The sequence below is a fragment of the Mesoplodon densirostris genome, chromosome 15 (genome assembly GCF_025265405.1).
Source record: "Mesoplodon densirostris isolate mMesDen1 chromosome 15, mMesDen1 primary haplotype, whole genome shotgun sequence".
Classification (NCBI taxonomy): Eukaryota; Metazoa; Chordata; class Mammalia; order Artiodactyla; family Ziphiidae; genus Mesoplodon; species Mesoplodon densirostris.
The window spans coordinates 11549581-11575724 of NC_082675.1; the positions used below are offsets into that span (position 1 = coordinate 11549581).

The following is a 26144-nucleotide window of genomic DNA, read 5'->3' on the forward strand; positions in this document are numbered from 1 at the left end:
CTCGCTCCCCGCACTGGGTTTTGCAGAGATCTACTCAGTGCAGTATTTTGTGTCTGCCTTTCTCCTTTCCACTCACTAGCTACACAACAGCCGCAGAGGTCAAAGGATGTATAATTTGAATTTTTAATAACTCCTTCCAGATTGCTTTTCATAAATATATAACTTCTTGCACATCCACCAGAAAGAAAAGAAACCAGAAACTGTTTCCTCAGTTTTAAGGCGGGATTTTTTTTTTTTTTTTTTTTTTGTATTTATCATCATGTATTTTTGGCTGCGTTGGGTCTTCGTTGCTGCGCGCGGGCTTTCTCTAGTTGCGACAAGCGGGGGCTACTCTTTGCTGCGGTGCGCGGGCTTCTCATCGCGGTGGCTTCTCTTGTTGTGGAGCATGGGCTCTAGGCGCGTGGGCTCTGTAGTTGTGGCGCACGGGCTTTGTTACTCCGTGGCATGTGGGATCGTCCCAGACCAGGGCTCAAACCCGTGTCCCCTGCATTGGCAGGTGGATTCTTAACCACTGTGGCACCAGGGAAGCCCTAAGGCAGGATTTTTGGCAACATCTCTTCTGAGTATCATCTTTTGGTGGAAACTGAATATTTGAGCCTTGCTGGCCATCAGGATTCTGGGAAGGCCCTTTGTTTTTTCCCCACCACTACAAGTAATAGGTTTTCAGAAACTTCCCTTTGAGAAGACCATTTTTAGTTCTCGTAATAGCTGGCAGAGTTGAGGATTTTGCCTGTGCAATATGGAGCCGAAAATGTCCATCTCAGTTCAAGTACATGCTTGTTAACGATTGCTGTGCTAAGGCCGCGCCAGAGACAGGATCCACCCTCATCCTGGGCCTCATGTCTTCTTTCTTTCTCTCTTTTGCTTGTATCCTTTGTTCTTGGATTGGGGACTTTGCCAGGGTGTAATCTGTAGAAGGGTCTTCAAAGGTGGAAGGCGGGACGAGGCTCAATGGCCAGCTGTGGGGTGGGGGGGCGGGTTACAGAGTTACAGATCCAGAAGAGACAGAGGAGGCCCTTAATACCCTGGTGCCTCTGTTTCCCCATTTGTAAAATGGACATAATAACATTGGCCGTACCCATCTCTCACAAGGTTGCTTTATGGGACAAATGAGATTGTTTATTTCTTTTATTGGGTAATGTCACTCCTTGCTTAAAAAACTTCTGCAACGTGGATGAACCTAGAGATGATCATACTAAGAGAAGTAAGTCAGACAGAGAAAGACAAATTATTATATGTCAGTTACATGTGGAATCTAAAAAATAATACAAATGAATTTATTTACAAAACAGAAACAGACTCACAGACATAGAAAACAAAGGGTTTTCTATGGTTACCAAAGGGGGGAGAGGGGGAGGGATAAATTAGGAGTATGGGACTAACAGATATATAACACTATATATAAAATAGATGAACAATGAAGATTTACTGTATAGCACAGGAAACTATATTCAATATATATATATATTAATGTTAATATCTTTAAAATTTTTCTTATTTTTATTTTTGGCTGCACTGGGTCTTTGTTGCTGCATGCAGGCTTTCTCTAGCTGTGGCAAGCGTGGGCTACTCTCTTGTGGTGCGCGGGCTTCTCATTGCGGTGGCTTCTCGTTGCGGAGCACGGGCTCTAGGCGCGTGGGCTCAGTAGTTGCGGCACGCGGGCTCCAGAGCGCAGGCTCAGTAGTTGTGGCATACGGGCTTAGTTGCTCTGCGGCATGTGGGATCTTCCCGGACAAGGGCTTGAACCTGTGTCCCCTGCATTGACAGGCGGATTCTTAATGACTGTGCCACCAGCGAAGTCCTATTCAATATTTTTTAATACCTATAATGGAAAAGAATCTGAAAAATATAGAAATATATATAAATGAATCACTTTGCTGTACACCTGAAACTAACACAATGTTGTAAATCAACTGTACTTCAAGGAAAAAAAAAAAAACAAACGAACAAAACCCAAAAAATGTCTGCAGCTCCCTACTGCATAGTAATAAAACCTTGCTCCTTGCCATGACTAGTAGGACCCACATGATCTAGCCCCTGCCTACATCTGTGACCTCATTTCCTCCTTATCTTCCCTTTTCCCATGATAATCCAGGCCTCAGATCCTGAAACATGCCAAGTGCTTTCCCACCTCAGGGCCTTTGCACATGATGTACTTGGCTGCATTGCCCCTGATGTAGGGAGATTTCCTTTAGCTGATCCAGGTAATCATCCTCCCCTGTTACGTGCTGTAAGCTCTTTGTTGCAACCATAGCATTTATCACAATCTGTGTTTATCTTATTTATTGCTTACATGTTGTTTCTCTTGCCCACAAAAATAGAAGTTCCAAGAGGGCAGGGATCAAGTCTGCCTTGTTCACCATTTTATCCCAAGGCTTAGCACAGTGGTTGGCACTTAAAGGAAATCAACTGTTTATTCATTGTCTACTATGTGCCAAGCACCATGAGGAGCACTTTTAAACCAACATCTTATTCTACTCTGTGGTTGGTTGTAAACTAACTTTATTGTCAAGACTAGTAATAGAAATTTATATCACTTGGATATAACAACTACACAAAGCCTGATATGCCCAATGTGATGTCGTTGGCTTTCAAGATGGGAGTCAATCCAGCTTCCCTGTGTTTTCATTATATGGTGCTAGGCGGGTACCATGAGTGAAATGCTTATATGATGAATGGATGGTTAGGTGGATGAATGAATGGACGGTTGCATGGATGAGTGGATGGATGAATGGATGGATAAAGGGGTGGGTGGGTGAATAGGTGGATGGTGGATGGATGGTTGAGGGATGGATGGTGGGTGGATAGATGGATGGATAGAAGAATGGTTAGGTTCCAGATATCTGCAATCAAAGGATTCCAGGGTTGAAAGGAACCTCAAGATTCATCCAGTTCAATCCCCCATCCACAATGATCCCCCTCTGCTCAAATGGAAACTGGTGTGGATGTATTTTTGTGTGTAGGGGACAGGTGAATGGCGACTTGGAACACAGGAAATTATGAATGTCTGTCAAGGCCTGCCTTGGATGCCACCTCCTCTGGGGAGTTTTCTCAGATTGACCCTCCAGAAGTCATCTCTCTGTCCTTGGAGCACTAGGCTGCTACCTCTACTCTAGTGCCCACTTCCCCCTGCAGTCATTTGAAGGAGCTGTGCATGTACCTGGCCACTTCACTACCCTCTGAGCTCCTTGAAAGCAGGGCCTGGTTGGGAGCTGCAAGGTGCTTTCCTCTTGAGGTTGTCTGGCCTTTTCTAGCTGCCATGGTTTTTCCTTGCTGAGGCCTGTAGCTGCCTCTGGGCTTTCAGGGAAATGTATGTCCTCTGTAAATGTGCCCAGGACACCCCAACATTCCCTTTGAGGGGCTCTGGATAGGATTGTGGTCCTGGGGGTGGAGCCCTAAGCCATTCGGTGTCCTGTTATCTCTCTGTTCTCATGACCTTGAGAGATATGAATTGGGCTAAGATGCATAGAGGTACTAACCCTACTGGACTTAACCACAGCCTTGGCCTCTGGTGCTACCCCTTACCAGCTCAGCTGGCCCCACAGCTGTGGCAGGCCTGCAGCTTTGAAGCAGACAGCCCTGGGGTCAGCTCTGCCACTGCCCAGCTAGACTTGCTCCAGGCAAGTCCACTGACTCCCTATTTTCCTTATTTGTAAAATGGAGACAATGAGGCCAACCTTGCAGGTTTGCAGTAAGGATCTGAGAGATTATACATAAAGAGCCTGAGGAATGGAGGCTGCTGTTGCCATTTATTAGCTGCCGAATTGATTGGGAGAAATGACACAGCAGGGGATGTAGGACAGTCACCGTACTAAAGAGGGTCACATGATCAAAAGAATCTCTCCTTTCTCTTTACTTTGGGAAAGAATAGCTTTCCACTTCTCTCTGCTGACAACAACCTCACCTCTAGGTTAGTAGCAGATGGTTGGAGTTGCCAGTCTGTTGGGTTTGTATACTAAACCCCCTCCACACCCCAAATCACACCAAAACAAACAAAACAAAACATGTAATCCGGAGTCGAGGCTGGTAATCCGAACCCGGGACCTATGAGGCAGCCGTGGGTTTTGTGAACAGAGAATGACCTTCCTTTGGCCACTTTTGTGCGTCTCTCATTCATTCATGAATCCATTCTACTGTTTTATTTGATTCATTATTTTTTTGTAGGTGTCATTTTTTATTTTTTTAAACTTTCATTGGAGTATAGTTGATTTACAATGTTGTGTTCGTTTCAGGTGTACAGCAAAGTGAATCAGTTATACATATACATATATCCACTCTTCTTCAGATTCTTTTCCCACATAGGTCATTACAGAATACTGAGTAGAGTTCCCTGTGCTGTACAGTAGGTCCTCGTTAGTGATCTATTTTATATATAGTCGTGTGTATATGTTGATCCCAATCTCCCGATTTGTCCCTTCCCCCATGTTCTACCATTCTAATTACTTCCTAGGGGGACATCACTGTGTTCATGGGTGGGAGAACGCGAAGGTGACAAAAACAAGGCTCCCTGCCCTTTAGATACTTGGAATCTGGTGGGAGAATTAAGACCTGACTAGAAACAGCTCTAATACCAGGGAATACGTTTTAGCTGTCAAGCATAAACATTGTGGTCTTGGAGTTGAGGATGGTGGATTGTACTCAGATTGGGGAAGAAGAAGGCTTCCAGGGAGAGTGAGCATTTGAGTTAGAACCTGAAGGATGAACAGGAGGTCAAAGGGCAGGGAGGTCATTTCAGAAGCACAGAAGTACCCAGAGCAGGAGCTCCCACACTTGAACGTGCATCAGAAGCACCTTGTGAAAAATACGTTGCTCGGTCACACCCAGCGTTTCATTCAGTGGGTCTGGGGTGGGGCCTGAGGATTTGCATCACTAACAGGTTCCCAGCTGATGTTGATGGCCCTGGTCTGGGGACCCCACTTTGAGAACCCCTGGTGAAGGCAAAGCGGCAGAGGAAGAAAATGTAGGAGATCATTCATTCACTCACTTCCCCACTGAACAAATATTGAGCACGTACTACGCATCAGGCCCTGTGCTAGGTGATAGGGGTACAGAAGAGGATAAAAGAGACTGCTGCCAGCACAGGGGAAGAAGGATGTTAAGCAGAGAGACGCCAGGGGCATATGACTGGAAGCTGTGATAAGTGCTATGAAGGAAAAGAACATGGTGATATAGGAGAGAATAACAGAGCGGGGTCTCCTCTGTCTTGCTGGAATGGACATGACGTGTGAGGGGGGCTGTGCAGAATGAGAAGGATCTGGTGAGATGTGTGTGGCGAGGGCTCCTGGTGAAGGGGCCAGCATATGAAGAGGCCCTGGGGTAGTAACGAGCTTGGCTCATCCTCCTCATGGACTTGGAATAAAGAGTTGTGGGGTTCATGATGGCGGAGAAGCGGGCAGAGCCCTGCCGGCCAGGGTAAGGCATTTGGATGGTACTCAAAGTGCATTGGGTATCCAGCAAATGCACGTTTGGGAGAGAAGTGGAGAGAGTTTAGGCCACAGGACAGGAAGGTCTTAGATGACAGTCTCAGGACCTTGGGCCTTCATCCGTGGCCACAGCAAGATCTGAGTGGGAGGCTCTGCCCTGAGCTCGGCTGGACATCACCAGCTCACACCTCCGAAGGGACCTTCTATTAGCAAACCCTCAACCCTCCATAGTCATCCCTTTGTTCAATCTCTAAACATACCTGGAAGGGAGGGAGGAGCAGGTATGCCTTTTTGCTGAGGGGGAGGAAGATGGGGAGAAGAAAAACCATGGAGAAAGTGTTACATCTGTGCTGTCCAAGATGGTAGCCACTGGCTGCATGTGGCTATTGAAAACTAAATTTATCAGTATTAAGTAAAACTTTGAATTCAGCCCCAGAGTCACATGGAGTAGTCACATTTCAACTACTCAACAGCCACAGGTGACTACGGCTACCATCTTGGATGCGGCAGATATAGGACATTGCCATCATCACAGAAAGTTCTATTGGACGGTGTTGCCTTAAGTGAGGTTTTATCAGCTTGTTTAGGAGAGAGTCAGATGGGAACCTGGTCTCCAGAACAGCTCCCAGCCTGGAACTATTTTTGCTCCATGATTTCACTTCCATGGTGGCCACGTGTGTGGCCACGTGTGCTGAAGTCTCCCTGATCTTGGCTTTGCTTGCTTGAGCGCAAGACCAGGAGGCTTGGCAGCCCAAACCCGAGCCCCACCTGCCTGGCCAGCGTTCTCTTCTGAACACTGACCCTGTTGCCAAGACCCCAGGTGCAGCACAAGGAGACACAAAAATGGTTTTCCTTGCCAAGCAAAGCCAAGACTAGTGTGTGAAACTTAGTAGGAAGCTTTTGCTTTTCCTTCATCAGTGTCACTTCTAAGCATAATCCTGAAATCTTTGAACTTGGGGTCACTCTGGAGAGTATTTTTTACTCTTTCATTGAATGGATAGATAAACGAGTCTGTGAGGTGTTATGGGCTTGCCTGGCACCTCATAGCTTCTTAGTTGCAAAGCAGAGAGTTGAATGCGGGCCCCTGACTTTAATTTTAGTCTTTTTCACCCTGGCATTCAAAGGGCATGCTGATGTCATACGGTTTATCTTAGCCAGACCATTTTCTGGCTCACTTGAAAATTTCCAAGTTTATTTTTGGGTCAGGATCCTTTAGCTTGTGTGTGAAATTTACCAAATTGGGGGAAAAATCAAAATCGATTAAGCCCCTCCCTGATTCCCCACTCAGAACTGCCCAGTATTGAGCAGGGATCAGAGTGACAGTACTATCAAGAAATTGGCAAAAATCCATCATCAAATAAAACAGAGAGGGGTTAGAGGATGCGTTTATCGCTTCTATGCTTCCTCCTGCAGATTTTGATGGATTCTATTCATTCTGAGGTGAATTTCCCTGTCCCCTTCTCCTCTCCCATCCCAGGTCCACTCTGGAGCTCGTCTCTTTCCTTCAGGAGCTTGCATTTTCCAATCCTGAGCATCTTTGAAGGAGTCATGTTGTCCATCTGGGGGAAAAGGCTTTGGGGTGTTTGCTTCCTAAGAGATCTGCTAAAAACTGGACATGCGTTAGAGAGGAAATACCCTATGAATGATGGACATAGTCTACTTCTGCATTGTCCAGCACCACAGCTGCTGGCCACATGTGCCTGTTGACCACTTGAAATGTGGTTAGTGCAACTGAAGAACTGAATTTTCACTTTTATGTAATTATCTGTTGGTTTTAGAAGTTAACAGTTTATTAAAGCAAAAAAGAAATTCAATACCCTTATTCTCCTTATGCTTTAAATTCAGCTTGCAGGCAGTATTATTCTATTCGTGTAAGTCCAGGAAGTTTTAGCAATCACATGTAAGGGGAGTATGCATAATTTTTGCTTCCATTGACAACCTTAGTGAATTAAACACCTTCAAATAATTTAACTCTATTTATAAATTTGATATGCAGAAAAATTTTTTAAGACTCAGTTGACAGACAAGCCATCCCACTACTTACACATAGAAATCTAAAAAAATAAACTTATAAATATGCTGGGCCTTAAGCCACTTTCTATCATAGTACATAAATGGAATACAATTTTAACTTAAAATGTACGTCTGAACCAGTTATTCAATTACACATTTCAAATTAGACTTAGAAAGGTGAAGTCTTCCTCTAGTTGGCCAAATTATATAAAACATTAAGAGAATGTAAAATAAATACTCCAAAGGCACAGACTCTTTAATTCAAATATTACTATTATGGGTTTAATTACTTAAATATGTGTATAATTCATCCTAGATTTTCCCAGAACTTAAAGATGCTAACCCATTCAGGAAACTAGTTTATCTCACACAATTCTCAGCTTAAAGTCTAAGGACATTTTTGGGAGGTGAATTCTCTGATTGCCTGAGGTCACTTAATGTCCAGTAAGGCTGCTTTCTGGATTTTTGTCAGTGGTGCCCATAAGCTGCCCTAACCTTGTTTAGTCACTATGTTGATTAATTATGTAATTTTAGTTAATTTAAATTTACCTTTACAGGGCCACGTGTGCTCAGTGGCTGGTGTATTGGAAAGCACAGCTCTAGATGGAATAGGTTTCCACGGTCAAGGTGAAGTGGTTGCCCAAATGAGACGTGCTTTCAGTGTACGCAGGTTCTGTGTTTTTTCCTTGTGTCATCTGTTCTTGCTTTATGCCTGGGGTCTTAGTTCTCCTTTCCGTCTCGTTCGGGCAGTGAAGAGTAAGGCAACATCTGGCCTAGGGCAGACCTTCCACAGATGTTTTTGGCTGCTACTTTTTAAAGTCTGGCTCCGTCCCCCCAGCTGCCCAGGGACCACAGCCATCACCTCCCAGAACTTCCGTGGGATTCCTCCCAGCCACGCCTCCTCTTGTGCAGTGCCCACCCATTGGCTTTTTTTTTTTTTTTTTTTCATTTTTTGGCAACTTCATCTATCTTTGTCACTTGCCAGGAAGCTTCATGCTCAAAGTGTAGGTACAAAGTGTGGGTCCCTACTCTGCAAGCTTATATTTCTCTGTACAGCTTGGTCCTTGGTGAGTGATTAAGGGGGAAGAAGGGGAACGGGCAGGGGGAGGTCTCTTCAACTGTCTGGCTTTGCCCCCCTAAAGTTGGCCCTCGACAAAAATGTGTGCTATTATTTATTACTCTTCATGCAGGCTGTCCTTGTTCCAGAAAGGCTGGGAGAGGTTACAGCTGGGGCACAAGCTACGTTTGCCTGAGGGAACCCTGCAATCTTATTTTTCCCCCTGCTTCTTCTCATTTTCAGGATGATTGGTCCTACATACATCACTCTGCCCTCTCTGGAATTTCAACCCCTCAAGACTCCCTCGTTTAATCACATCACCTAATTGGCACTGCAGTGGCAATGACTGATAAAGAACCCCTAGGCAGTGGTTCTGGACTTCTTGCGTCTGTCAGAACTACCTGGGGACCTCGTTTAAAAGAAATGAGATGAGAAGCCCCCTGTCCCCAGGAGTATTTGGTTCTGCATGTGTGGGTCGGAGGGAGCAGGGCTCAGCCTGTGTGTTCTTAACAAGCTCCCCTAAGGGAGCTAAAGGTTGACAACTGTAAAGTATTGTCACTTAGTGGAACGAAAATAAGGAACGCGACAGGCTCGGGGCAAACTCAGCGCCTACTTGTTATCCTCGTGACCTTAGGTGAGTTACATCGTCACTCTGTGCCTCCATTTTCTCATCTCAAAAATGGGAATAGGGACTTCCTTGGTGGTCCAGTGGTTAGGGCTCTGCGCTTCCACTTCAGGGAGCATGGGTTCGATCCCGGGTTGGGGAGCTAAGATCCTGCAAGCCGTGCAGCGCGGCCAAAAAAACCTAAAAAATTTAAAAAATAAAAATGGGGATGATAAAGTTCTTGGCTCTTATGGTTCATATGACAATCAAATAACATTAACAAAGCACTTACTGCAATGCCTGGCACATGGTGAGTGCTCAATTAAATTTAGCTATGATTATGAATATATTGTTGTATAATAGTTTATTGATAATAACATTGTTCTTAGCATAACTAAAGCAGTAGGCACAGGGCTGGCATATAAAAAGTGTCAGCAAATGTCAATTTTATTATTATAAATATATAATATATGCTGTATAATATACAATTATGCTTAAAATCATCTTATGTATTATATATCTATGAACTCATGGATATATATTATACAGATATACTATATATAATATACAATAATATATAATAATACGTATATTAATATATAATAAATTGTATATGTTATATAGTATATAGATGTGCTATAAATATGTTATAGCAAAATGTATTGTTATAGCAAAAATATTAAAACAGTAATTATCATTATGTGAGGAAGTTACCAGTGGGGCTAGCATCTAAGTAAGTGCTCATTAAATATGTCAACTCTTTTTTCCCTGCTGTTTGTAGTATTCATTAGCAGTAATAATGTAAAGAAAAGGAAAAGCCACCAGGTGCATTGAGGGCTTTAAAAGGCGGTGGGCAGTTTCGGGCAGAGGGAGCCGGCCGCGGTGCGGCATTCCTGGAGGCCAGCGCTGGACTGGTGGGTCGGGTTGGCTTCCGCCTGAGGGATCCTGTTCTTACTGGGATGGAGTGGGAAGAAGGGCGCGCCTCCCAGGCCTCCAGCCGTCAGCAGCGAATTTGCCTGCGGTTGCAAATCGCCGGTTACTTGAGACGTTAGAGTCAATTCTCTCCGCTGTCAGCTGGTCCCCCCAGCGCCGGAGATGTTATGACAATGGTCGCCCTGGCAACCGCGGGAAGGCGTCGGGCCGCTGGCGATTTCTTTACCCTCAGAGAGCCTGGGCCGCAGAGCTAGGGCTCGGTTCTGAACGTTCAGCGCCGGCTGGAAAAGGAGTTGGGATTTCTGGGTAGAGGCCTGACCCCCCGACCCCCAATGATGTTAGTTCATAGAACAACCAAGAAAAATGTCTTGTATGCCAGGCACTGATCTGAACGCTGCGGGGAGAGAAAGGCAAAGCCCGTGCTCTTTTGAGCTGACATTCTGATGGGTGTGTGAGATGGGGGTAACCATGGAAACCAATAAACAGGATAATTTGTGGGATAGCGATGAGTGCTCCCGAGGAAGAAACAGGGTGTTGTGACGGTGACATTGGGGGACAGTTGGGAAGGGATGACACCCGGAAGACAGGAAAATGCCGTTTATGTCTTAACGCCGGAGGGCAAGAACTCTGAGCAGTGGGGAGATGTGGACGGTTCAGATTCAGGGTTTTGAGCTCTCCGTTAGTGGTGGATTCCTGCTAAAGAGAAGGCAGCAGTGTGGGTGCTTGCTGACAGGCAGCCCTGAGGGTTACAGAGGGCTCTTCATCTGTGTGATTTTAAGGCCAGTTATAGCTCATCCCTGAGCCTCAGTTTCCTAATGTGTAAAATGGCCGTTGCCATGAGGTTTACACGAGGTGATTCGTGAAAGATGACAGATCCTCGATCTGTATTGCACTCCTTTCCAGTTTCCACGGACTCTGCTTTAGTCTTCTCTGTTTTTTTTTTTTTTTTTTTTTTAAACATCTAAGTGGTGAAGGTTTTGGACTCCAGCAAACCAAACCCCAGGGCTTGCCCATGGGTCTCTGGGTTTATCTAGGTTTAGATTCTGAGTGAAAAGTTACCCGTTTTCACATTGGAGATTTCAGAAATGATTATTTATAGCTCTGTCACATGTCTTGACTTTAAACATTTTTTTTTGTTTATGCTGCTAAATTTACCATCATGCTAATACCAAGTACAGTAATAAGGCACTGAAGATGCTCAGATCCAGTGAGGTCGCAAAAAATTTTCCATCAGCTGTAGAAAGTGCCAGGCTGCCCCCTGGTGGGGAGATGGGGAACTACATCTCTGGGTTCCTACTCTCAAAGTCCTGTGATCCTTCTGACCCCCAAGCCCAGGAGTCCTTATTTTGTACGGGACAGTGCGGGGGCCCATGGTGGGCTCAGCTTGGATGTGCTGTTTCCAGGAGCCCAGTGTTTATTCACTTGAAGATGGGATTTCTTTGGACTTTTTGCAGTTCAGCTCTGCATGGACTTGAATTGAGGGTGACCTAAAAATAAATTAGGACACCTGGCAGGGTGAGGACATACCAAAGCCCTTTACTAATTGTGTTTCACAACCTTGACCTCTAGATGGTTTAGACTCTCCACTTCAGCAGAGTGTTATGGTGAAGCGGGCACGGAACTGGAAATCAGAGCCCGAGTTCAAATCCCGACCCTCCTGCTTCTTTAGTTATGAGCTTGGATACAGTTCCCAAGCCTCTGAGCATCAGTTTCCCCATCTGCAGAATTTTGTTAATAACAATCCCACACCCACTTCAGCGTTGTCATGATGCTCTTATAAAGCAGTATGTTTAGAACCATTTTGGAAAATAATTTGGTTAGTGATGTAGGGGGATTAAGATCAATCCCTGAAAATGCCTCAAGTGGAGGTCAGCGCCTCTCACACCTCGTGTGGGGAAGGGTCAGTTTTTTTCTTTCCTGGTACTTTGGAGCCAATACTCTTATAAAATATGATAAAAATGACCTACTAGAAAAATGAAATGGACCCAAAACCCCAAACAAAATAGAAGCCTCGGGCTTCCCTGGTGGCGCAGTGGTTGAGAGTCCGCCTGCCGATGCAGGGGGCGCGGGTTCGTGCCCCGGTCCGGGAGGATCCCACATGCCGCGGAGCAGCTGGGCCCGTGAGCCGTGGCCGCTGGGCCTGCGCGTCCGGAGCTTGTGCTCCGCAACGGGAGAGGCCACAACGGTGAGAGGCCCATGTACTGCAAAAAAAAAAAAAAAATAGAAGCCTCACTTTAAAACTATCAGATTCAACAGACATAAAATTGCCCTGTCAAATAGCCATTGAAGTGTCTAACTGCTCTCAATTTCTGTCCTTAACTGAAGGGGGCTGACCTTCAGGGCCTTCCTGGCACTTGAATAGTCCTGTCTTAGGGCAGGTGCGGGTGTGTGTGTGTGTGTGTGTGTGTGTGTGTGTGTGTGTGTGTGTAATTGATTTCGTATTCCCCCCACCCGCCAGCTCTTTGTATTTAGAAGGCACCTTAAATGAACGAATGAGAAGTCTTACTTCTCTTAGGATAAACGTAGAGCTCTCCCATCTTTGTCATCCCGTGATCTTGGAACATCGCTTTGTAAGAGGCTGTTCTCGTCATTTTGCATCCTTGGTGCCTGTGCTGAACCCTGGCTGCCCTTCTGCTCTGACTCCTGTCCTCTGCCTCTTGATTGTGTTTGCACGGCTGTCTCGTCTGCCCCACTGGGAGCCCCTTCAGGCCTGGACTGGTGCGGCCTGCTCTTTGGATACCCTGGGCCTTGATGAGGACTCCTCCCTCAGAGCTGCTTGGTGAAGGCCTGCTGTGCAGATGACCCCACAGCCTTTAACGGGTGCTGCTGGCAGGGGTGCTGCCCCCCAGCTTCCAGAACTGGTTTTCTGCCCTGATTTTCTTGCCCAAGGATCTGGATGCTTAAGCTTGTCTGAGAAGCAAACTGCCTTCATTACGTAATTCAGACAGTAGATGGATGTTTCTCATGCTTGCCTGGCGCTCAGAACCATTGGGGTGCTTGCGTTTCTATGGATTCCTGGGCTTTCTCCAGATTCCCTGAATCGGAATTTCTAGGACATGGGTCTGGAAGTTTGATGTTTTAGCAAACACTTCCAGGTGGTTTTTATGGTCGGGAAATTAGGGAAAGAGGGAACTACCTTGTAAAATATTCCAGTGTCTTCGGAGAGCTACTTAAGCTCCATGGCCCTCAGTTTCCTCATCTGTAAAATGGGGATATGTATGTGTGTGTATTTATATATAAATATTTATATATACTATATAGATATATTTAAAATTTATTTAATGAAATGGCTAACATTGTGAATGACCCACATCTTTATTGTTGGCAACTGTCTGATTTTCATGACATTTGTGACTAATTGTTATATAGATAATTCAAGCTTATAGAAAAATTCCAAGATACACATACACAGAGATGCAGAGATAATAACCCAGAGATGCAGCTGCTAACATTTTGGAGCATTGCCTTCTAGTCTTGTGTGTGTGCGTGTGCCTATACATACATGCAGTTTATATTCAGAAAATGGGATTATACTGTTCCTGTTGTGTAGTTGCACTTGGCAGTGGATCATAACATTCTTTGTGCATCAATAAATAAGAGTTTGTTAGACTTGGGTTCATATCTTGATTCATGCACTTAGTAGCTCGGTGACCTTGGGCAAGTTATTTAACCTTTCTGAGCCTTGATTTTCTCAGTTGTGGAGTGGGGCAGTGATTGGACCTATGTTGCAATGTCACTGTGAGAATTAAATCGATAATTGATAAAAAGTGCTTATCACGGCACCTGGCTCAGAGAGAGCCCCTGTTAGCTGACAGCTGTGATTATCCTGCAGCACCAGCCCTGGGGACCTGGTGGAAAGAGCTGCTGATCCCCAGGGTCCTCATTTGGGAAGTGCTGCTCCATCTCTGCCCAGTCCAACTTCACGTTCTGGGCAGTTTTCTGGGGTTTTCCCTGCTTGGACTAGCCATGCTCTTGTCCGGAAAGGTGATCTGTGTTCCTCTTTGGCTCAAGGGGAAGCCCTGGACCTGTGGCTGCCCCCTCACACTCCATCTGCTTCCTACACCCATCTGTCTCCTCCATTCTAATGCATCATAGTGGGGATGACCCTTGATTCTGGCTTCTGGGCAGGTGTAGGTCCAGTCTCTGGGTGACCCCGGAAACTCCTCCCTAGAATCCAAACATTCCTTCAACAAATAGTTAGGACACAGTGTTTTGTGAGGGGAGGGGTGGGGTGGGGTGGGGCTCAGCCTGTCTTCTGCACAGACATTATCTCATGTGATGCCTCAGCAGGCATGTCAGCAAAGGTGATATATGCCCATTTCACAGATGAGAAAATAGAGGCCCAGGGAGCTGATATGACTTGCCCAAGCCTCAGAACTGGAATTCAGAAATGCACTTCTCCCACAACACCTAGTAGGCTTCCCAAAACGAGTGAGACTGTCTCCCTGCCCTTGAGGGGTTGATAGCCAACTTTTGGATTTCCCATTTGGTGGGAAGGACCTATGAACAACTCAGAGTGCAACATCCTGGTAAAGAGAGGGAACTTTGGGATCACACCCTAGGTTTGTGGATCCAGACAAGTGATTTAACGTTTTTTTTTTTGTTGTTGTTGTTTTTGCGGTATGCGGGCCTCTCACTGTTGTGGCCTCTCCCGTTGCGGAGCACAGGCTCCAGACGCGCAGGCTCAGTGGCCATGGCTCACGGGCCCAGCCGCTCTGCGGCACGTGGGATCCTCCCGGATCGGGGCACGAACCCGCATCCCCTGCATCGGCAGGCGGACTCTCAACCACTGCACCACCAGGGAAGCCCGATTTAAGGTTTTTGATGCGTCAGTTTTTTCGTTCACAGAATGGGCTCAGAACACCGGCCTCACAGCTAGCATTGCTGTGTGGATTTAAAAACAAACACACACATTTAAAGCACTTATCTCACAGCGCCGGCACACTGTGAGTATTCAGTGAATGGTGGCTGCGCGATCATGACCATTATTCCCCAGAATGCTTTATGGTAACTGACAAAGATGCCCCCAGCAGACATCCCAGAGATGCTCGCATCATGGGCTTTTGACCCTGGTATCAAAAGAATGCCTCATGCAGAAGATTAAAAAGAAAGAGGTAGTGGGCTTCCCTGGTGGTGCAGTGGTTGAGAGTCCGCCTTCTGATGCAGGGGACACGGGTTCGTGCCCCGGTCCGGGAAGATCCCACATGCCGTGGAGTGGCTAAGTCCGTGAGCCATGGCCGCTGAGCCTGCGCGTCCGGAGCCTGTGCTCCGCAACGGGAGAAGCCACAACAGTGAGAGGCCCGCATACCGCAAAAAAAAAAAAAAAACAAAGAAAGAAAGAAAGAAAGAAAGAAAGAAAGAGGTAGTATGAAAAAGTATGAAAAAACAGGGAGAGATCCTGGAGGCTTACTACCTAGTGAAAAAAGTATGATACAATTTATGTGAAAAAACCCACAACCCCACCCATCAAACCACACTGCAGAGTTCCTACATGTATGTACATATATGTGAAAGTACATAGGAAAAGGTCTGGAAAGAAGGACACCAAACAAATCTCAATAGTTCCCCCCATTACCTTCAGGGAGAAGGAGGTCAGCATTAGTGGGAGTAGTGGGCACAGGGAGCTTTGGCTTTATCTGAAGTGTTCTAGCTTTTTCTTTACAAAGAAAATATGTGGATGTGTTTATTAAATAAGTAAAGTAAATTAAAATAAAGTTATCCTTTCTGCAATATTGGGGCTTTGGAATCAGACTTGGGTTTGAATCCTAGCTCTCTACTTAAGTTGTGTGATGGTGAGCAAATGACTTAATTTCTCTGGGCATCATTTCTTCATCTGTAAAATGTAGATCCTGACAGCACCTAGCTCCAGGGGATGTGAGAATATATTAACATGATGCATGTAAGAGAGCACGGAAGTGTCAATAATGGTACTTTTATTTTTATCATTATGCTTTTTTCATTTACTCTTCCGAATCTGAAAAGGGCTCCTTAATCCTTTAAGACTCCTGTGTCTTCATTACTCACCGATTATAATGCAAGGAAAACAGTAATAAATTATATAATAGCGTATGTACAAATAAAATGCCAGAGAAGAATCGATAAAGACTTGCTGGAGAAGGTGACATCTGAGATGGGCTTTGGAGAGAAAGTCAGATTTTCATGAGTTGATGGGGTGGTATATCAGTTAGCTATGGGTTTCACTAATGCTGCATAACAAACAATCCCCAAACCTTAGTTGTATACAATATAAACTTGTATTGGTTCCCTGAAGATTAGTGGCTTTTCTGATCTTGACTGGGCTCACTCATAGCCAACCCTGGGCAACAATTTGCTTTTGGCTGAGCTAGGATGGCTTTGGCTTGGATGTCTGTGAAAACTTGACTTTGTTCTGTGTAGTTTCTCATCCTTCAGTGACTAGCTGACCAGCCTGGGCACATTCTCATGGAGATTCAAGAGAGCAAGCAGAAACACACAAGGCCTCTTTCTATTGGTGGAGGCAAGTCACACTGGTTGGGTGCTGGCACCGATTCTGCCTGTTCAGTGAGTTAACTGCAAAGTCATATCACAAAGGATGTGGAGACAGGAGGGGTAAAGGATTCAGGTCATCTTTACAATCTACCACAGGGGGATATGGAAAGGACTTTTAGGTAGGAGGAGCCTGAGCAAATGCATAGAGAGGTGACATTGAGGTGACGTGTTTAGGGAATTGCATGGAAATGAGAGGCAAGGAGAATAATGGAGTTGAGGTGAACCCCAAATAATAGTCAAAAGGGTTTGAACATTATCCTATAGGACAGTGTTGCCCAGACTCATCAGTCTGTATCACCATCATACTTTTTGTCATATCTGTGTATTTTGCTATCAACCAAACCCAATTTTCTAAAAACATACATGTATCTAAAAATAAAGCTTTGTACAACTATTGTAATGGAAAACTAGTATCGCTTGCCATAAATGGAAGACAATCAAGAAAATAAATACAATGAAAATGTATCATTAAGTTGTTAAATACTGTTACCTGCCCAGGGCTGTGAGTCTGTGTCCTGCTGTCTGTTATAAAGAGAGATTAGCCAGTGTTAGGTGTTAAAGACATAATATCACTGAACTGAGACTGTCTCTTTGATATATAATTAGATGGCTGCAGGGAGATTGGGACAGGAGAGAATGTGCTCATTATGGGACCCAATGTTGCCATGCCTGGGCACCACCCCAAGTTATCAGTGGTACCGACACTTGGGAAATGCTGCTCTTCAAGCATGGGTGTTTGAGCAGTGACATGGTTCCATCAATCCTGCTAAATGTCCATCGACAGATGAACGGATAAAGAAGATGTGGTACATGTTTACAATGGAATACTACTCAGCCATAAAAAAGAATGAAATCATGCCATTTGCAGCTACATGGATGAACTTAGAGATGATCATACTAAGTGATGTAAGTCAGAGAAAGACAAATACCGTATGATGTCACTTATATGTGGAATCTAAAATACGACACAAATGAATATATCTACGAAACAGAAACAGACTCACAGACATAGAGAACAGACTTGTGGTTGCCGAGGCAGAGGGAGTTGGGGATGGAGTGGGAGTTTGGGGTTAGCAGGTGCAAACCATTATAGGTAGAATGGGTAACAACAAGGTGCTACTGTAGAGCACAGGGAACTATATTCAGTATCCTGTGGTGAACCATAATGGAAAATAATTTTTACAAGAATGTATATATATATATAACTGAATCACTTTGCTATACAGCAGAAATTAACAGGACATTGTAAGTCAACTATACTTCAATTGAAAAAAAATGTTGATACTTCCAAATCAAATTGCTCTCTGGTGGCATCCTCAATAGTTTCTCACATTCTCACTGACATTGGATAGCATCAGCGTTAAAAAATATTGCCAACCCTATCCAAACATTTTTTTCCATTGATAAGCAGCTAACGCATATATATCGTATTTTATAAGATCGCTACAGATGTTTAAACAGGAAAAAAATAGGTCACCCGTAATCTTAATTTTGTTATATACCCTCCCAAGGCTTTTCGCATCTATACTCATATAGTTTTATAAAGCTTTTAATACATTATTTATACATTACAAATATTATACATATTTTGTACATCTTTAAATGGTATGCCACTATATGAATACATTGTAATTTATTTACACCAGCTCTTATCACTGAAGAGTTGGATGGTTTCCAATCTCTCATGGCTATTATCCACTTGGAGCAAGACTTCATGAATATTCTTAATTATTTCTTTAGGATAAAGCCCTAGAGCAGCACTGTCCCTTAGAAATATAATGAGGGTGACAGATGTGAACCAAATGTATAATTTAAAATTTTCTAGTAGCCACATTAATAAAGAAACAGCTGAAATTCATTTTAATAATATATTCTATCTAACCCAATGTATCCAAAATATTATCATTGAAACATGTAATCCATGTAAAAATATTAATGAGATATTTTATGTTATTTTTTTCCTATCAAGTCTTTGAAATCCAATGTGTATTTTACACTTACAGCACATCTCAATTCAGACACTAAAATGTCAAAGTAAAATGTAGCTCTATCAAATTGATAAGGTTATGTTTAACAGAAAAATATTGTACGTGGCTTCCATTTTCAAATTTAAATTAAATAAAATTTAAAATTCCATTCCTTAATCACCCTATAGCAATACCCTAAATGTTCAGTTAGCCACATATAGCTGGTGAAGTGACCATTTTGGACATTTGACACCGAGATTAAATCAGTTTCACTCACGTCTGCTTCTCAACGTGTGAAACCAGAGCAGAGTTGGGGGTGGTGCCTGGATATTGGATTTGAGACTCCATCAGCAAACATCAATATCTGAAACAACAGCAACAACAACAAGGCATGCCATATGATCCAGCAATCTCACTCCTAGGCACGTATCTAGAGAAAACCGTAATTTGAAAAGATACATGCACCGCAGTGTTCATAATCAGCAGAGTTTACAATAGCGAAGATATGGAAACAACTTAAATGTCCATCGACAGATGAATGGGTAAAGAAGATGTGGTACATATATACAATGGACTACTACTCAGCCATAAAAAAGAATGAAATAATGTCATTTGAAGCTACATGTATGCAACTAGAGATTATCATGCTAAGTGAAGTAAGTCAGAAAGAGAAAGACATATACCATATGATATCACTTATATGTGAAATCTAAAATATGACACAAATGAACTTATCTACAAAACAGAAACAGACTCACAGACATAGAGAACAGACTTGTGGTTGCCAAGGGTGGGTAGGGGAGGGGTGTATTCGGAGTTTGGGAGTAGCAGTTGCAAACTATTGTATACAAGATGGATGAACAGCAAGGTCCTACTGTAGAGCATAGGGAACTATATTCAATATCCTGTGATAAACCATAATGGAAAAGAATATGAAAAAGAATATATATAGATAGATATATACATATCTATATCTATCTATATCTGTATCTGAATCACTTTGCTGTACACCAGAAACTAACACAACACTGTAAATCAACTATACTTCAAGTTAAACAAAAACAAAAACAAAAACAAGGGCTTCCCTGGTGGCGCAGTGGTTGAGAGTCCGCCTGCCGATGCAGGGGACACGGGTTCGTGCCCCAGTCCGGGAAGATCCCACATGCTGTGGAGCGGCTGGGCCCGTGAGCCATGGCCGCTGAGCCTGCACATCCGGAGCCTGTTCTCCGCAACGGGAGAGGCCGCAGCAGTGAGAGGCCCGCGTACCGCAAAAAACAAAAACAAAAACAAGGCAGGCAGCAGAACTAGGGTGAGAGGGCAGCCCAGCAGGGGTCAGGGTTCATGAGGGCAGCACCCAGGCAGGGCAGTGGCCTGGTGGAGTTAGGGAATTCGCTAAATTCAGCAGATGGAGCCAGTAAATAAATATATTGAGGATTGTTTTTCTCACTGCCTGAGAAGAGTGATACAAATGTGGGGAGGGAAAATGCTAGAATAAACCCTATGGTGTTGGATTGGGATTAGAGGTATCAGTTATCAATACATATAAATAACAAATATAGGTGCAGATTTATATATCTACGTATTCACATATGCATTGCACATACATATGTTGCCTAAGCTGTCTACTAAGGGGACTGGAAATGATGACACCCCAGTATCAATAATCTCACCAAGTACTCAGATCTTGGCTTCTGAATACCATATTCCGCTCAGAGGAACCAACACTCCTTGGAAAAATGATGGATTCCAGGGTTGGGGCAGGAAAAGAATAAGATGACCCTAGAAAATTTTGTTGTGTCAGAGAGTAAGGACGTGCTCGAAGAATGATGGGGACGTGTCAAAGTGTACTTATTTCTTTTGTGTGGTTTTCCATACTTGTATAAACAAAATAGTTAACACAAGTCGTAAAATAAAACAACGGACAGACATGAGAGTTCTATAGATGTCTTAGTTGAGAGCTCAGCTTTGAAGTCTCAGTAGGTCAGACCCTATTCATTCAGAAATAAGCTAGAGAAAAAACATATTCTTTTTGACATTTTCTATTCTAACAGTCGAAATTGAGATTCTAAATGAAAAGCATTCTAGGTACATTAGCATAAGGTGAATTTTGTGCCGTTATTGCAATAGAATGTGGACTTATCAAGAATGGCAACTTTGGGACTTCCCTGGCAGTCCAGTGATGAAGACTCCATGCTTCCACTGCAGGGGGCACGGATTTGATCCCTGGTTGGGGAACTAAGATACCACATGCTGCGCAGCACGGCCAAAAAAATAAATAAATTTAAAATTTTTCCTTTAAAAAAAAAAAAAAGAATGGCAACTTTCTCTTTACTAGTAAGGTGAATAAAATTAACGTTAACTTAAACACCAGTTTTCTGATTTCTTCCAGTGGGCTTCAGTGCCAGGTGAGCTCTCCTAGATGGCAACAGGAATGCCCAGGCAGCTCCTGGCTTTGCCGGCACCCTCCTGACAATTCCAGTGGGAAGTGGGAGCTGTCCTCTGAGTGCTTGGGAAGGGTTGATGGGGAGGTTTCTCGGTGGCCCAGCCTGGCTTACTTGTTACTCCTGCTCCAAAGGCCGCAGCCAGGCCTGGGTCACATGCCCACCCTGCAGCCTGGTGGCGGTGGGGTAGGTGGGTGAAGCCAGCTTCACCTCAGCCATATGAACTGGGAACCAAAGAAGGAAGGCTCCCCAAAAGAAAGCTGAAATAGTCTTTGTATGGAGACCAGCTAGACAGAAACAGATGCCTACTGCTGTCATGCCCTGCTCCAAATTACGTGATCCTAGAATTCCGGGACTGCCTTCTTGATAAATATTGGTTGACAGGTGCTTTAAAATGTCAAAGGCATTTGTATAACTAAGGATTTTTATTTTTGTTTCATTGAATTATCTTTATTAAATAGCTTTTAAATCACAAAAATTATAACATGCTTTGAGTAACTATTGAAACAAAGCAAAAATATATAAAGAAATACAACCGTTTTTTTCTCACCCCATCTATAGAGCTTCCCCATCCCACCTTAGCAGGCTGGGGTGTGTCTTCCACATTTTTTCTCTGCTCATGCACACCTATTGCCCTTCTTTTGTTAATGTTGTTAGTTTTTACACAATAGGCAATAAAAAAGAAAACTTTCCTTTTTCATGGCACGACATCCCTCTAGAAGCATGGGTTCAGGTCCATCTCATTTTATTTTATTTTTTAAATTTATTTTTTGCCCACACCATGCGGCATGCGGATCTTAGTTCCTGGATGAGGGATCGAACCTTTGCCCCCAGCGGTGGAAGCATGGAGTCTTAACCACTGGACCACCAGGGAAGTCCCGGGGTCCACCTCACTTTAAAAGTATTTGTTAATTTATGAATACTTGCATGTGACTTAAGATTGAAACAGCAAAAAAGGGGTTAAACAAAATGTTCCTCTCACCTCTGTCCCCCTCCCTCCCTCTTTCCTTCCCTGGAAGATTAGGGATCTTTCCAGAGAGTGTCTGCATTTACAAAGATACGCAAATGTAAACATTTCCCGCATGAATGAGAGAGTGTTTGTTTTTATTTATCAGCATATCTTGTCTTAGTACACAGCACACTTCCCCTTTTTGTTTTACAGCTGCATAGAGGTCCGCTGTGTGCGTGTGTCCTCATTTATGATGAGTCTCCTACCGATGGCCCCTCAGGGTGTTTGCAGTCTTCTGCCATTGCAAACAGAACTGTAGGAAATATCCTTCTCCACAGTTATTTGGCACAGGATGGGGTGTCTGTGGGAGGAGTTCCTACAAGTGCAACTGTGAAGGTCAAAGGATTGGTGCAGTGGAGATGTGGATGGATACAGTCCAAACCCCGCCCCAACTACACGGGTACAACGCACGCCGTCCTCCCCAGCAGAATCTTGGAACCTGCCTGTTTCCCCATCTTCACCAACACAGTTGGGACATGAGTGGAAACTGGGTCTCACTGCAGTTGAACCGGTCTTTAAAACACGGAGTTGGGGTGCGGAGGGGACATTGGGGAGATACTTGCCTCTCGTCCTTGTGGCAGTGCCTCTGAGACATGTCCTCTGTTCTCTGTGTCTCCGCAGAGCAAGCTGGTGAAGTACTTCAGCCGGCAGCTGTCCTGCAAAAAGAAGGTAGCCCTGCAGGAACGCAATGCCGAGCTGGACGGCTTCCCCCAGCTCCGGCACTGGTTCCGGATCGTCGACGTGCGGAAGGAAGTCCTGGAGGTGACTGGAGGCGACCCCTGCCCTCTGCCCCTTACTGGCCGGCAGCCAGCCCCCTCAGGCAGTGGGTTTTTGGCTGTGTCTGGCTCATGTAGGACTTAAATACGTGTTGGATGAAGGCACGGAGCATCTCTGATGCTGTCTGAATGGGGTCATTAAGAGTGCGGTTCTAGGGACTTCCCTGGCGGTCCAGTGGTTAAGAATCCAGGCTTAAGTTCGATCCCTGATCGGGGAACTAAGATCCCACATGCTGTGAGGTGTGGCCAAAAATAAATAAATAAATAAAAGAGTGTGGATCTAGAGTCAGATAGACCCTCTTTCAACTCTGCCACTTAAGGACTCGGTCTCCTGGGCCAAATCACTTTACCTCTTAGACCAGTGCTGTCCAGCAGAATGTTCTACTGTGGTGGAAATATTTCATATCTGTGCTGCCTGATGCGGTAGCCACCAGCCACGTGTAGCTACTGAGCACTTGAATTGTGGTTAGTGCATGTGACTGAGGAACTCAATTTTTAATTGTATTTAATGTTCATTAATGTGGCCAGTGGCCACCATACTGGGCAGCATAACTTAGGACATTGGTTTTCCCATCTGTTCAATGGGGTAATGGTTGTCTCCTCTTCTTAAGTAGTTGGCATGATAAAATGAGAGGATCTGTGTAAAATGTTCAGCCCATAGTCTGGAACCTAATTGTACCCAGGAAATGTCAACTTATTATTGTTGTTGCTGTTACTGAAAGCTTTGGAAGTAATAGGTTTTCTAGTGACAAAACCAGAACACCTGTTGTCTTGTGTCCACTCTCCAGGAGTGGATCACATCCTTAAGGTTTCAAGGATGGTGAGATGTTCTTACCCTCTGGGATCTTGGGTTCCCCCCTGTTTTCAGTGACTGGGTGGAAACTTTCCTAATAAAATCAGCTCTCATTCATTGGATCTTCAGTGCCAGGCATAGTACTGAGGGTTTTACATGCAGGATCTCAACTCGTGAGACTGTTCAGACCCTCACAACGACCTTTTGAGGTAGGTATGACCTTTACCCCATTGTACAGAGCAGGAAACCGAGGCTAGAAGATGGAGGGAGTTGCCCTGCTCGTGAGTGGGCGGAGCTAGCAGGAAAACCCAGCTTAGATGGACTCCAGAGTGTGAAGTGGGAAGCATGGTGCTTTCTCCTCGTTTTCCTGTTGGGGGGGCCTCCCTGAGCTGGAGAGAGGGCGTTCTGGGCGCCCCCCCTCACCTGCAGGACCAAGTGCCATTTCTCAAGGCACCCCCGCTTCCTGCTCGAAGAGGCCTGGAAGATCCTTTTCTCTTTTTTAGACCTTGTTCCCAGTGTGATCTTGCCCGAACCGGCTACATCTAACAGTCCTGAGCTGGGGATACAGAACCCTCACATTCCCCTCTCCCCCGGCCCGCATCTTGCGCATACGCACCAGATGGTGTAGGAGTCTCTGTTTCTTAATATCATTCCCAGGATGGCGGTTTTGTGTGAATATCCTGAAAATGAAAGGTCCCATAAAAGTACAGACAGTACATTTTATTTGCATGGCTCCATACACGTTTCAGAGGCTTTCGGGACCATTTATGTATCAATTGAGGCGAATAAGACGGAGACAAACCTTCAGGGGTTGAAAACTAGTGGCCCTCTGCTGTATCTTGTATCTGACGCACAGATATTTTTTGTTTGTCTTCAAAATTATTTTTGAGCCAGTATTTAAAAGTTGGAAGAGTCTGCATAAAAAACTCAGATCTTCGGCTTCTCTCGAAAAATCGGAATTGCTGACCGCACAGACCTAAATTCCTGTCTGGTGTCAGTGAACCGAATTCTGCTGCCCCTTAGGATTCTGCAGGCTAGTTCTCAGCTTTGCTCATTTACATTTACCTGGCCTGCAAGTGCCTGAGCTCTGGCTCTTATCTTAGTCTATGAGAATCGAGTCCAAGGCCACCAACCAGGCGGTGTGGACGGAGCTGGGTTTCTAACTCTCTGTCTGCAGCTCATGCGTGTGTCTCCCAGACAGCCCCCTTCTGTGGAAGAACCAGCAGTATAGAGAAAGCTCCTAAGTGAGACTGCCTGGGTTCACACTTACTCACAGTGTGACCCTGGGTGATGATGGTCTGACTTCTCTGAATGCCAATGTCCTAGTTACAGACTGATCATGATGGCAAAAGTACCTGCTTTATGTGGCCTTTGTGACCTTTAGAGAAAATCCGTGAAAAGCACTTAAAACAATGTTCTATTTCAATTATTATTATTATTATTATTATGAATAAATCGAACAGAAGTGCCTCTCCTCTTTTGGCCCAAGCTAGTTAAAGCCTTCTCCATTTTTTTCTGTCATTCTTCCTTCTGTGATTTGTGTGTGTGTGTGAACCGTAAACTTCAGTGTATATTGAGTATTTTGGAGGGTAAATTATAGGATTAAAATGCACAAGTGAATCTTGCAGCAAAGAAGAGAATTCCTTTATGTTGTGACTCATCCCTTCTAAATGTAATTCATTTCATACTTTCAGATCCTGGTCCATCACCTTTCTGAATGTGGACTTCCCTGTAACAGTCCCTATTTGAGAAAGCTTCTATGTGACTCATTCTTGTTCTTTCTCTGCCCCTGACCTAGTGAGTTGGAGAGGCACTGATCGGGTTTCAGCTTTTGCCCGGCAGCTTTTTTTTTTTTTTTTTCATAGAATTTTTGTGTCGATGCAGTTTTCATCTTTCTGACTGCCAGATTAAGGCGGGGGCGGGGTGGGGCAGGGTGGTGTCTCATTTGGTTGTAATACACAGATATGGCCACAAGAGGGCGGAAGTACTCCACAATATTGCCTTAGAATCGCCATTCTTTGCTATCTAAAACTCTTATTTTAATAATAGTAATAATAATAATAAATGTCAAATGTTGGTTACCAATAAGTGCTATAATGTGAAGGCTGTTTTTTTGTAGATGCGTAAATATAGAAGTTTGACCAATTTCCAGGTGTGTTCATATTGTGGTGTCCTATATAGGGCCACACTGCTTCGGGGAAGGGAGGGATGGTTGCTGGCGGTGGTGAAGGGACACCTGACCAACACAGTTATAGCCGGCAATCCTACCTTTCCTCCAGCCCATCTCTTCAGCGGTGTCCCTTTCCCCACTCCATGCTATACTCCACTTTGTCTTAGATTGCAAAGTCCTGTCCCATCGGGCTCAGACACAAATCCCGTTTGATTGGCAGCACTGAACCATCCACAGGGTTCCAGCCCCCCTTTCCCCTTAAGGTTCCTGAACCCCCAATCTGAGCCCTAGAACGTATGACTGGGAAAGAGAGAAGAAAAGGGAAAGGAGACCAGCCATCAGGAGACTTGGGCTGTCCAGTTTACTCTGCTCTTATTAGTTCACCCTGGATTTGGGACAAATCATTGCAGTCCAAACCAGGCAGGAGGCA

At 44.5% G+C, this 26144-nt stretch overlaps 1 protein-coding gene across 1 annotated transcript in view; it reads left to right on the forward strand.

Annotated features, from left to right (window-relative positions):
* The window catches only part of KSR2 (kinase suppressor of ras 2), a 400863-nt gene that overhangs the window by 56556 nt on the left and 318163 nt on the right, over positions 1-26144 (forward strand). Inside the window, exon 2 of the mRNA XM_060119067.1 lies at positions 22597-22737. Coding sequence (XP_059975050.1) covers positions 22597-22737 — 141 coding nt within the window. The remainder of the gene's footprint in view (positions 1-22596; positions 22738-26144) is intronic.